The sequence below is a fragment of the Corapipo altera genome, unplaced genomic scaffold (genome assembly GCF_003945725.1).
Source record: "Corapipo altera isolate COAL_440 unplaced genomic scaffold, ASM394572v1 239, whole genome shotgun sequence".
Lineage (NCBI taxonomy): Eukaryota > Metazoa > Chordata > Aves > Passeriformes > Pipridae > Corapipo > Corapipo altera.
Genome location: NW_020884938.1, coordinates 2,309,206 through 2,322,712, shown reverse-complemented (window position 1 = coordinate 2,322,712; position 13,507 = coordinate 2,309,206). Strand labels below are relative to the sequence as shown.

Below are 13,507 nucleotides of genomic sequence, written 5' to 3'. Positions count from 1 at the left end.
CCCCTGTGCCATGGATTATGACCCTCTGGGATCTGCTGTTCAGCCAGCACTGATGGGGGAGAGGAGATAAAATTCACCACCAACAGTGCCACATTAATCACTGCCAGTCAACAAGAAAAGTCAGAGAAGGCAGAAAATATTCAAATAATAGTATTTGAATAGTACTTTAAAAAAAAAAAGGAAAAGCTTAGGTGCTCACCCCAGCTACGTGAGACTTGACAGCACCACAGAAAGCAGCATCACAGCACATTCTGCACACCCACAAAAGGCAGTTTTCCTCTTCTTCCACAAAGATTTTGCTGGAATGTTTTGCCAAGAACTCCTGTGCACAGCACCTCCCTGTTTTTGTTAGGAGCACAATGCCAGCCCTGTCACACTCCTCTGGGTGGCTCTTTCAGACAATGCAGGTTCTGTCACCGGGGACGGAACCCAATGCACAGATTATTTGTTTCATGAGGCTGTTTTGACACACACTGAAATAGCCAAAGGTGTATTCTGTGTATTCAGGAGATTAACAGATTTTATTGTTTTCTAAAATATTTGACAATACAGAGAACCCAGACCAGTAATTCCTGACAACTTCAGTGACCATCCTGTGGATGAACAGTTATGGTGGCAAAGTTTTCCTTGACAGACATGTACAAACATCCACCTCCTAAGCCTGCACACTTTGATTCATTGAAAATGAGGACTAAATATATCTATAAGCTCAAAAAGCAAAGTCCAAGACTAATAAACAGTGTTTTATAGTTACCTTGAAAAAAGCTTTGTCAGCTTCATTACAGTGTAGCTTCCTAACAGAGCATCTCTACTTACCTGATACTTAGTTTAACACAAATCTGCTGGAATTTTACACCCCAGTTTTAAAAGTCACAAATGGCTACTATTTGACACGATTACAGCTGGCCAGGTTGTATCTGCAAATGTAGATTTTTACAGTGTTCTGCTACAATAATCCACATATGGACTAAAGCTACTTTATATTCTGACCCATTCATTTATCCACAAATACTGATTTTGAGTATATTGGTGCGTTTTTACTGTACCTCTGAAAAGTCTAATCACAGGATGCTTTGTCTATTGTACAGTAATGAATATGGCAGGAAAGCAGATTTAAATATACCTATAATTTAAACTCTTAAAACAGTTCTAAATCTTATTGACATCCAAAGGCTTGATAACTAACAGCCATGCTCTTTATACTCTGGAATATCAAATCATATGTACATATACACAACATAGACAGGCTCTTAATAAAAGCATTTAAGTCTATTTTACAGTCTTCTCTCTTCAAGAAAATTAGCCTTCACAGATTTAACATTTCAAATCACCCAAAAATCATTAGCAGTTTAAAGGACTTTTTTTTTTCCCTGCAAACATGTGCTGGAAATAGTTACTACTCTGGGGCTTATGCATAATTTATCTTTCTTTTGAATGCCATTTAAGATCCAGATGGAAAACTCTTAGTTGAAGTGTCAACCCACCTGAAGAACATTCATAACAGAGTCCCAACCCATGACACCTGCAGATACCTCTGCTACAAATAACCTTCTGTAACAGATATTTATTAAATACAGTATTTTGTTTTACAACTCCATTTACAACTTCAAGCCATGCTGACGACACAGAGAGATTACTACAACATGGAAGGAGTTTTCATTCAGTCAGCTGGTGACTAAATCTATGTCATAATTTAAGTATTCATTGATAAATCCAGGCATACAAAAAAAGGTGCTTAACTACATGGCATTTAAATAAAAAAATACTGCATCTTTCAGACATTGATAAGAACAAATAAAAAAATTAACTATAATAATCTTTAAAATTCAAGTTGCAAGTTACTGAAGGTCACTTAAAATAACTGATTAAACAAAAGTGAGCACAAGCCACATACCCAGGGTAGGATGAGGCACAAGCATAGAAAATGCAAAAATGTTTGGAATCCACAATGACAGACCATGTGGGAAGGAAAAGCTTAAAAAGTATTTTTCCTATCATAATATTTTTTTCCACCTAACCCCTTTTCCTTTACATTGTGCACAAGTTGTGAAAACAATGTCAGATTATTGGTTCAGACTTTTGCCTTTAATTCAGCATGATTTCTGTCTCAAGCTCTCGCCTTTTCTTTAAAATATATACATTCTATACATCATTCAGCTTCCTCTCACTGGAACTAAATACACTGTACAGGCCTGCAGAGCTTTGGGCACACCTCTGTGTTTATTCTGTCCTTTGTCACTGGATGGGTTCTACATAGTTGGCTGGGTATAAACCCACTTGTCCGTTGTCCAGGCGTCCTTTGCACCAACCCTGCTCATCTTCGTTCTCCATCTTAGTTAATTCATCCCCTGGAAAAAAAAAAAAGAGGGAAAACTGTTAAGAGACTGTAACATCTTAAGTAACATCAGGAAGATAAATGACAATTACCTACATGGCCAGTTTTATTCCCCTGCCCAACACAGGCCCCAGTAGAAACCTTCCCTTCTTTGCTCCTCGTGCTTTTGCTACTTGAGAACATCTATCACTTACAGATTTGCATATGGGATAAGAAAACAGGAAGAAACAAGCTACTTAGAAACTCAAATATTACCTTGATGGTGTTTCAAAAAGGACATGGAATTTTTTTTTTAAGTTTTGAAGTTATATACTCTGTTATTTCACTGTAAGATCAAAGACTCCCTAATATTTAAAGGTTTGAACAGTCAAAGGTAGTTGTGGATGATACAACTCCCTCTGAACTAGAATAATCCTACATTTTTTAACCCTCAACACATGTCAGTGCAAGTGAAATAAATGTTTCATTAGGCTTGCTGTTGATGCATCCTTTTAAGAGCTTATGGGAAATAAGGACGAAAATGCCACAAAAATTAAGTAATTCACAGTTTGCTCTCAGCAAAAGCTGAAAATGAATGTCCAGACATTCATGAACTATAACACAACTTTGGTTTGACTAATCTTATCTTGTACATCCTCAGGAAATACTTTGGCATTAGAGAGACTCCAAGATGATGTATATGAGCAAAGGACATCCACCTCAGCCAGGTAAGAAAGGTCACACTGAGCAACAATTATTTCCCCGTGATCTGTGTCAAATGGTTTCCCTGGACAAAACTGATTTGTGTTTCACCTTAGTCAGCAATAGGAAATATAGGATGAAGGCATTAACCACTTATTACAGTCCCAAATGGTATAAAGTCTTGGTATCATTTAGGAGGACATGAACCAGCCTAAAGAATGTAAATTCTTTGGCAGAAATTGCCAAGTTTCATATCAAATCTTCCTAACACATCCATCTTCTACAGCTCCTCTCTTAGATAAAAAAGGTTAAAGCTTCATCTCCTCTGGTTTGTATGTTTACCAGATAACAAAAAAAAAACCCCAAAACCATTATGAACAAATGTTTGGCACTGCTGACTGTACTTGGTTTATGGAGACATTTTTTTCCCACTGCAGAATGAGAGAGTGCACAATTACAAACCTTCCTGTTGCTTCCATGAAATGCACGTTAATAAAGAGTGAAATATGTTAAAAAAGAGTGAAATATGTTAATAAAAATGAAATATGTTAATAAAGGGTGAAAGAGTGAAAATAAAACCACAGTGACCCCCCCCAGTGCAGCTGCATTTGTATTTAGGCTTGGGCTTGGAAGTTTAGTGATCTTGAAGGTCTAAGAAAATATTAACACTTTAAAGTGTCATCTGCACAACAGTTACAGTGAAACAACTGTGATGATAAAAACAGAACACACAATAACATGTTCTGACAACATTTACTGTAGCTATTTATTCTCAGCCATGGCAGGGCCACAGCAGGGCAAGACAGACATATGGTAGATAGTTTTATATATATATATATATAAAATAAAATCTCTCATAAGATATAAATAAAGTTATTCTTCCTCTTTGGAAGCCTTCCACAATTGTTTGCCAAGAGAAAAAAAAAAAGTCAAACCATCAAATGTATAAGGTATTCCACTAACAAAAATGAATTTCATGTATTAAAGTATATTTAATGGACACTATGCAGAGCAGATATTCTACAACACATATCTAGAAGTGACCACAAAGAACTTTGTAGGCAAATTCTTTGAATACCCAAGGAAATCCCATCTGGGAATATCCATGTACATTTAAACCCATCCCTAAAATGCATTAATCCTCTGTTGACAGCTGCTCAGGAGTCTGGGGATACCTACACAGGAGCACAGGACTGAGGATGTTTTAAACTGGCTCCTACATGACCTGAGGAGCTTTTTCCCTTAGTCTTTAGTTCAGTGCAAATCTATCACACAAATACTTCTGAAAAAAACCCTAAGCTTAATTATAATTCAGCATCTGTAAGGGGATTCATGGGCTAGAATGCCACCCCTTTCCTAGGGTTGATACAACCACGTAATTTGGTGTTGTAACATACTTTGATGTTCTTCTTTCCAAGGTATTAAGCTAATTTTAAGCTAAATCTACCTACATCTCACAGTTCATACTTCCTGCACTTTATTTGTATTTATGGGTATAAACATTGCATAGTTTTGCCAGTGGAAGACTCCTGCAAACCCTTGGATTGCCACCCTGTGCTGCTTCACAGGCACAGCACACACATGTATTTCCAGAGGATTAACTTGCTTCCCAGCCCTGTTCAGTAAAAGTAAAATTCTCTAAGCCTGAAGAATGAAGAATCATTTTGGTTGCTGTGCATTCCACAGATGTTTTGTAACCACTGTGCTTCCATCAGGGCACGACTCAAACAAGTTAATGGCCAAACAAACTCTGGAAGCCTACAATACTTATCTACCAAAAGGAAAAGTCAGGTGTTTAGGGGTTTGCCTACTAAACTCTGTAGGGTTGGCACTTCTAGACAGCCAAAAGCAGCAGCTGTTACTGCCACCAAGTAAGAAGAGAGAGGATTTTTAGTTCTGCAGGTCATTTTGTTTAACAGAGGATGCATCCCAACATATTCCAAACAGATCAGGAGTCAGTGCTGTCAAACAGGAGCTACTCAGAAGGACTATTAGGGAGGGAGGAGGGTTAGGCAGGATCCTGTAAGGGGAGTTGTACATTCAGAGAAACGGCTTTAGAAACAACCCAAAAAAGGGGAATAAACTCTCCAACCAGTTTGGGGGGTTAAAAAGCTGACATTCCTTAATTCCAGCATTGGGTGCAGGAGGGATCTCTCCACCTAAATGCACACTCAGCAGTCTAAAAACCAGGTTATATTCATGAAACTAGCACATTCATTACATTTCTGGAATACCCACTTATATGCTAAATATTTCCATGGATTTATTTGGATGTGAGTAGAGGTCTTTTGAGGGCCTCTGGTTCCCCATTCCCCAAATTATCCTGTCATGAATCTCTTCTCCTTGAAAGTATCTCAATTTGTGGACAGGTCAAGATGCGCTTTTCTTATCAGCCTTGCTCAGACACCCTGTCTTTGCTCTCAAAACTAAGACATTTACTAGCAAACAATAAACTGGGAGAGGTAAATACAGGGATTAAGCACCAGCTGGCACAGGATTACCAGGCACCAATGCAGGGAGTCAGCACTATCTGCTACAAGACCACACTAATCTCTGACACAGGTACTAAGCACTACCTCTGGTACAAAATTAGGCATTATTCACTGGTATTTCAACAAACACTATGTTGTAAAAGATTTTCCCAACATCTTCCCTCACTGCTGCACAAACTCCTTTTTAAAGAAATACAACTCGCTCTGTAACACCGGTGAGTCCAGAAAATAAAAGATGAAGAGAAAAAAACAAACCCCCAGCCTTTCTCCTTTCTGATAAATATTCTGAAAGATATTTTTAATATTAAGTACTATTGGATAAATAACGTTGTTGACTCACCAGCTTTAAAGCTGAGCTCATCCTGCTCTTGGCCCTCGTAGTCGTAGAGTGCTCGTACTCTCACCTCCATGGCTGGAGAGGTGTCCTCATCAAAGGGATTGGTGTCTCCATTGGCATCAGTGGAAGAGAAGGGATTGTTGGACTCCTCATCAGACCAGTCTGTGGGGTAGCTTTGGTTTTTTTCATAGCTGCTCACGCTGAAAATCAATTTTTCAGTTAGTCTTTTCTGCTCTTAAAATAGGAGAGTAGAAATATCACTAAGATATCAGCTCCCCTAATTAAGCTTAAACTCCACTCTAAGGCCCAGGTTCGAAATTTTCTTTCTGGTCTCTTTTTACCTATCTTTAACTGACAAATGCCTCATTAAAAAAACCCCAAAAACACCAAACCCAACAAATCTTATAATGCATTTACCAAGGTAGAAAAAGGCAAAATTGACACATATCAAAGACAACCTCCCCACAAACTCAAAAAACTTCTCTATCAAGGAATCTACACAACCCATGGGACTATTTACTCTAGAAAGGTAAAACAGTAGTAGATGAGAGGAATTATCTGGTTTAGGATAAGACATTTAAATAGCTTTGCAGAACCTTCCTCCCAAACCTCTATGCACCTCTACAACACTTTCTGCATGGTGCAATCCATCAATAAAGAAACTTGTATTTCTATTCTATCATACTGCAACAAGTCTGTGATTTAAAGGAAAGTTCACTGTCCAGCATGCACATGCCATTTAAGAGAGTGCTATGTCCTTAGTGTGTAAACTGAAGCAACAGGCAGCTGCTTGAGAAGGTCCTAAACAAAAAGAGAAAGCAACCTTAAAAGCAGAGTTATTCAGCAAGAAGACACAGAGTAAAGCCCCAGAAGCAGTTCCACTAGAAAAACACATCAGTTTTAACATTTCATAAGAGGGGTAAAGGAAGGGGAAAAAAGCAACAGCAGTTCTGTTAGCAACTGCCAATAACCCCAGTGGTTTCAGACCAAAGATCAAGGCAACAGATGTGGCATCTGTTAGGAAAGACAAGCTAGGTCACAGTGTTGCTCACACAACTGCTTAAAAACACTTCATGCACTGACCAGCAGAGTGTTAAAGAAACCAAAAATAGGAAACCCTGGACAGAGAAAGTGCAAAATGTGAAAACAATTGGAAAAAAAAAAACAAAAACAAAAACGACATTTCACCAACTTTTTGATCTTATTGTCCTCCTTTTCACTGACAGTACTCCCAGTATCTTCTTCATCTTCAAAGGGATTGTAACTTGATTGTACTGACTGCACTGTGTTACTCTGGACACTAAGACTGCTAATTTGGAAAAGAAAAAGCATTATGGTGACCCTATCTGTGGAAGAGCAGAACACTGCCACTGGTGTCCCACTAGGCAGATTCTTAGCAGACCCCTCCTTCAGCCAAATTTAAAAAAAAAAATAAAGAAAAAGAAAAATAAACAAAACCCCAGACATCCATTGAGTGCAGCATAAAGACTCAAAAAAGCCTGGAAAGTCTCACATTTCCTCCACAATCAGAAATATCCTTCATGGACCATAATTTCTTTTTCCTACTGCCTGCAATAAAAGGCAGTGCAATTTTTCTAGCAAGTTTTATTCCTTTTTTGAGCAGTTGATGTTAAGAGTTTTATATTAATCACATCCAGAATTCTGAAGTGACTGTTTTGCAACTTAAGATTTCACAGTATAATTTTCTTTTCTAGAGATGGGAAGATAGCAAGAGACTACCAGGTTAGCTACAGAAAGTTCACTTTCTCCTGAAGCTTGGCTTCCTTCAATTCCCAATGGACAGAGAACTGTGAAACAGAGCAAAATTCCCCAATTAACTTGGGAACTGCAGAGACATCACTAAAAATGCTCACAGATAATTATCATGTGACTGAACAGAAACTTTTTGATGCTGTAGAGCTTATGCAGATAACAATCTTTGGCAATTAGTCTTTTTAGGCATGAAAAATCTACCTGCTGTGTTTGTTAGGTTGTGAAACTTGGTCTCCTGTCTGATTTATACCAGTTAAAGTCACTCCATCAGAAGCCTTCTTCTTTTCTCTTCTACTGAGGGTACGATTCAGATCTGCAGACCACTCCTATCCAGGAATGCAAAACATGATGGAGACATTTAATTGAACTAGTAATTACCACATTTATATTTCAAGCTGAGTTATGGAACAGACATCTATCCATACAGGAGTACCAATAATAATTAAAAAGGTGAGTCAGTCTAAATGTTTCAGTTAGAGAAATCAAAAGAGCTGTGAGGGTTCACAGTTTCAAACAGTGCCAGGACATCTGGCTTTAAAAGGTAAATCTTATATTTAATTTAAAAAAGTGTTATAAGAGAGGGCTTACTTCTCACAAAGTGCTCCAAGAATGACCTACAAAGAAGCTGATTTTTAAACTCACTGTCCATCACTTCTCCTCTCCCTAAGATTTGAGCCATAAGGTCCTTCACTCTAGATTTAGTGACATTTATTGTGCTAAAAAGCCATCTCTGAGAGTTAAGGCTCAAATCAACAAATGACAAGACTCATGATGCCACTTGCAGACCCTCCTTGGTGTTTTGAGCCATTCAGAGGGAGATGGACAGGCAGGATGAGACCTAAACACAACTCCTACAGGAGGGCAAACCAAGCTGCATATACTGATGTAAAACAGAACAAACTGGATGCAAGCAAATTATCCTATGCTGAGACATGTTACCTGTCAGAACCATTAAAGGTAAAAAAAAAAAAATCATACTTTTAACAGGAAATTAAAGTTTTGAGACTTGCTATTACTACATGTAGCAAAGTACATGTAGCAAAGTACAGTTTAAAGTGTTTTCTGGCCAACTCTTCAGAGAGACCTCATTATTTTAACTTTGCAAAATAGACACTGGATTTCTGAGTTACCACAGTTTAAAGACCACTGACCTATGCACACTTGCAGTTTACAATGCAATTTCATAGGCATTTGATCATGACTTTTTTTACTTACGTCATCCTTGTAGCATGTAAATGAGAGAAAACTTGATTAGGAGAACAGTAACAAGAGGGTGTAATTTGTTAATTATAATGCTTGAGAAAAAGGATGGTAATTGCCCCTCACAGAATTAACTCTAGTTCAGTATTTCAGGTAAATTCTGCAGTATTATTATGAGTTTCTTCCTCAAACCTTCTAAAGTTGCTCAATATTTTAAAAACAAGTGATATTTTCCATCACTGTTAATAAGGGAATAGTGAAATAGTTTATTCTTCCACTCCATTAATTTAATGTCTAGAAATTATTTCAACCAAACCCATGATTCTGGTCAAACTCATTCCAAATCCAGCTATTTGATACCCCAGTACTACAACTCTGCACTGACACTTGTTTGTACTTATGTTAACAGAACACTGCTTAGAACAACCCCTTTCTTTTAAAGATGGAATTCAGCAATTAAAGGTAGAACTTTTTTTATAATATGGCAGCACTGAATTTTAAATACCAATTTTCAAATTTTGAAGTATTTAGTTCAGACTTTTTCAGAGAGTTTGCTGCACTCTCTCTTAATTACCTGGTAACAGCAAGGAGATTCAAATTCAAGTTTGACACCAAAGGGAGAAGTAAAACATAAAGGGTAACACATGCAAGTGTCAGAGATGTATCAATTAAATGATGGTTTATGACTTTATCTTAAAAAAATATCACTAGAGTTTTCTGGGTTACTCCCTTTCTCTTTAAATAGGTGCCCAACATAATCCCCTCCAGAAGGTGGAGGATGAGAATTAAAATTGAAAATTAAGAAAACTACTCTGACTCACAGAAACAAATATTCAGCGTTGGAAGCCTCAAGTTACACCAGAAAGGAACATTACAAAAAGCAAAGAGATAAAAACAGCCAAAACAACTCTGGGGTTTAGGTACTCTGAGCTTACCTCAAACTGAGGCCAATTCATTGACATCCCTGGACCTTGGTTGGCTCTGAACCACCTCAAGTCTTCAACAGCATCTGCTGATTTGATGTTCTGTTCCAGCTCACGGTAAATATTTTTGTAACTGCAAAACAAATTTGCCTTTGAATTCGGTATAACATTTAGAAACATGGAAAATCCCCTAGTTAGTTTTGTTTGGTTTTTTTAATATTTCAAAGTTCACAATAGTATCAAAAATGAACAAGTTACAGCAAGACAGATTTTTACAGCTTGACAGACCTATTAACTGCCTGTAAAAAAGGAAGAGCAGCCTAACAAGTAAACCATAAAATCCTTATTTGCCAGACTTTAGAATTATGGCTCTTGTGTACAGTAATTTATTTGGCTGGCAGTAAAAACAGGATGTACATAGGATTGTATTTAAATACTGAACACCAACCTTGGAGCTGCTTGAATTCAAAAGCCTGTCTACAGTAGAAACTGGTTCTGTGCTAAGTCCGTGGGACTCTGGATTAAGGCAGAAGTTTTCCCAAGGAGAATCTGTCTTACAGTTTTACCTTGCAACATTGGACAGGTCAAGGTGCTTCTGGACCTCCAGCAACACTTCCCGGAAGAAACGCAACCGTTTCTCCTCAAACTGCTGGCACTGCTCAAACACCTGCTCCATGTTCTCCATATACTGAGGAGTGGCATTATCTAACTCTTTCAGGGATTTCTCATACTTTTCTTTTGTCTGGGGGCAGAAAAACAAACTGTTAGCAATGCATTTTAGTACTATCTTATAATACAGACTCATCCATGTAATGGCCAAGATTTAGAGCAGAACTGCAATCTCTTCTCGTGACCACTGTACATTAGATCATGATGAGAGTTATCTAAGTCAACTGCAAAACAGTTACAATAAAGCTCTAAAAGTCTCTTCTCTGGTTTTTTAACAAACAAATTAGTTTGTTTTACTTTCCTTTAGTATTACAAATGCTGGTGTAATACTAAAGGAAAGAGTAAATCAGAGCAGGCAGTCAAGTTATTGAAGTTCTTTGGAGATCTCCTTTAGTAATTTTCAGTCCACTGTGAGTTGTATCAACTCTTGTAAACATAAATTGCATATGCTGGGAGCTCAGTTAACAGACAGAACCTCAGACTCTGCACTCATTTACAGAAATAGTCCCCACACAGGAATTAAAAGATCCCACCCCATGGAACATCAGCCTTCCAGACCACAGGACAGCATCCTCAAAGGAAAAAGACATCTCTGAAGGAAAGTCACACTGGAAAAGCCTCTTGGTGGCAGCCTAGTGAAGAGCTGAACCAAACTGGGCAACACAACAGCATTTATTTAAATGAATTCTATCTTACTTTATAGCAAGTAAGCTTACTTTATTAAAAAAATGGATTAAAAAATGTAGTAAGAAAGACAACATATCTAGATGTTGTCAGCAAGTCTGAAGCATCTCAAAGCCTCCCAAGTGACACAGCTCAGCTCTCACCAGTAAATGAGTCCTAGAACTTTGCTGGCTTATTGTTCTTAGCTCACTGCTCACTGCTGAAAGTACTTACATGAAACAGCAGCAACACATTAGTCATTCTTCAGAGGAGAATAATTTGGCAGCAACCCAGGCTTGGGAGAACACTAAATTTTGGTACTGAAGGTGAGCTCCCCTGCTGCTCACAGCACACTCAGGAGGGAAAAAAAAAAAAAGCTTAAAAAGTATGTCAGCACACAGGATACCTTTAGCACATCTTGTTTGCTTCTCTCCACTTTGTCCTGTAATTTCTTCAGCTGCTCAGGATTTAGTGCTGGGTCAGCTTTGCTGTTTGTTTCCCTGGAGATGGCCAGCTTCTCCTCCTTGCAGGCTGCATGGTAGGCCTTCTTTGCAGCTTCCACCTACAAAGCAGAGTTGAGTATTTGCATCTGGGACAGCAGACAGCGAACATCAATTATTTTTTAGCCTTAAAATCATGATGCAATGAAAGAAGTGTCAGGTTTTGTTTCAGGATGTTCTTTCTTTCTTGGGGGGGGATTTGTTTCTTCCTTTAGGCCAAGGAATCAACACAAGGAAATTATTGCAGCATTCTCTCACCACACAAGGAATGTCACTCATACAGTTTAGAGAAGTGTTGAACAGACTCAACAAAAGGTTTACAGAAAGTCCCCAACTGAATATTTTTCCTCATGCCCACATTCTCCTGCTCCCCTTCTATAAACCTGTTATTTAAGAATAATGTTACATGACAGGGAAAAAACCCCCGAAATACAAACGTATTTCCCCTGCTCATTCCTTTGAGCAATTCATAACTTTCAAATGCAGGCAATCAGATACTGTTTAAGTGACAGCTTAAATCCCACTTTTTCCAGATTAGGAGAGACCAAGAGAAAAATGCTTATTTTCAGAAGAGGACAGAAAGCAAGAGAAGATCTTTTTGAGAAAGGAGGGTCCAGCAGAGAGAACAGGGAGTTTACTCCCTTATAGAGATTTGATACATTAGTATATCATAACACAGGGTATCTAATACATAATCTACTGCTGTACCTCTTTCAGCTTTTTTGCCCAGGGTTTCTGAGCTTTCCTAAATCCATCTTCTGCTTCTTTGGTTTCCTTAAATCCTCCCATCATTTGCTTATGAAAGGCTTCCTTCTGCCAGTTCTTGATTTTTTCAAAATCTTCATTCATCAGTGAACCTTTTACTTCTAGATGTAGTTCACTCACTTTTTCAGCTTCTGACATAAAAGCACACCAAGCCCTTTCTACTGTTCCATACTGTGGGCCTAAACACAACAGAAAGTGTCATTTCTCAGTAACCACCACCCACATGGAACTTATATTCCCAAGAAACTACCTCAAACTATTCACTTATATTCACTTTTAAACAGCAATACCGATGCAAACCAAGAACAGGTAACAGGGTTTTTTCATAGGAATTCACAATATTGCAAAATTTACGCCAGAAAACTGAATATTCCTTCAGTCTGGAGCCCTTCTCCCTGTGCCACAATTCTCAGTATTCCACCTTTGAACTGCCTTCCATTTCTCAACATGCTTTTTGAAGCCCAGATAACCATGAAAGGACAAACTGCGGCAGAATATATTCAAATATATTAAACTTAGCCTTATTAGAGCAATACTAGTCTTTTCCCCACAGCCACTGACCCCTTATTCTTCAGAATCCCTTTTCAAACCGTGTTCTCTACTATTACTTATCTAGAAACAGTTAGTTTTCTAAAACACACCTCAGTACTGGAGGCAAGATTCATCTGCTTCAGTAAGGAACAAGCAAACTTGCAAAATAGCAGGGCTTTGGTTGGTTTTTTATCAAGAAAAGCTTGGTCATTTGTCACATTACTGAGCCTCTTGCAAGGACTCCATTAGGGGCTAAAAAGTGCAATATTTGTACTTACCAAAACAAAGACATAGAGAAACATTTTTTTTTTCCACTGAGGAAAGTTTTCAGAGCTCAGAATCAGAAGGGATTACCTTTTTCCACAAGCTGTTTCCACCTTTTAGCCCATTCTGTGAGCTGCTGAGCATAGACCTTCTCTATCCGTGCCCGTTCATGGATACAGTTCATGAGGTCATTGCAAAGTCTGTGACCATCATCAATCCTTTTTACTGTCCTCTTGTAATTCCCAACCTGCAAAGAGACCAACACTCAATTTCTGCTTCAAAGTTCTGAAAAGAAGACGAATCTCTAATTAACACAAATACTGCTCAATAAGAGTAAGAAAATCTAGCAGGAATTAATCAGTTATAGCAGAAGG

At 38.1% G+C, this 13,507-nt stretch overlaps 1 protein-coding gene across 6 annotated transcripts in view; it reads right to left on the bottom strand.

The window, feature by feature from the left end:
* Positions 1-502: 502 nt before the first annotated feature.
* PACSIN2 (protein kinase C and casein kinase substrate in neurons 2) overlaps positions 503-13,507 on the bottom strand; it is a 41,471-nt gene continuing 28,466 nt past the window's right edge. For 2 of the 6 annotated variants that reach the window (XM_027660731.1, XM_027660732.1), the window contains exons 3-12: positions 13,224-13,380; positions 12,282-12,517; positions 11,480-11,635; positions 10,308-10,483; positions 9,754-9,874; positions 8,834-8,839; positions 7,820-7,944; positions 7,038-7,154; positions 5,849-6,045; positions 503-2,348 (exon numbers count right to left, since the gene is read on the bottom strand). In XM_027660731.1, coding sequence (XP_027516532.1) covers positions 2,236-2,348; positions 5,849-6,045; positions 7,038-7,154; positions 7,820-7,944; positions 8,834-8,839; positions 9,754-9,874; positions 10,308-10,483; positions 11,480-11,635; positions 12,282-12,517; positions 13,224-13,380 — 1,404 coding nt within the window. In that variant the 3' untranslated portion in view covers positions 503-2,235. The remainder of the gene's footprint in view (positions 2,349-5,848; positions 6,046-7,037; positions 7,155-7,819; positions 7,945-8,833; positions 8,840-9,753; positions 9,875-10,307; positions 10,484-11,479; positions 11,636-12,281; positions 12,518-13,223; positions 13,381-13,507) is intronic. The other 4 variants (XM_027660733.1, XM_027660735.1, XM_027660734.1 and 1 more) reach the window with 4 other exon arrangements.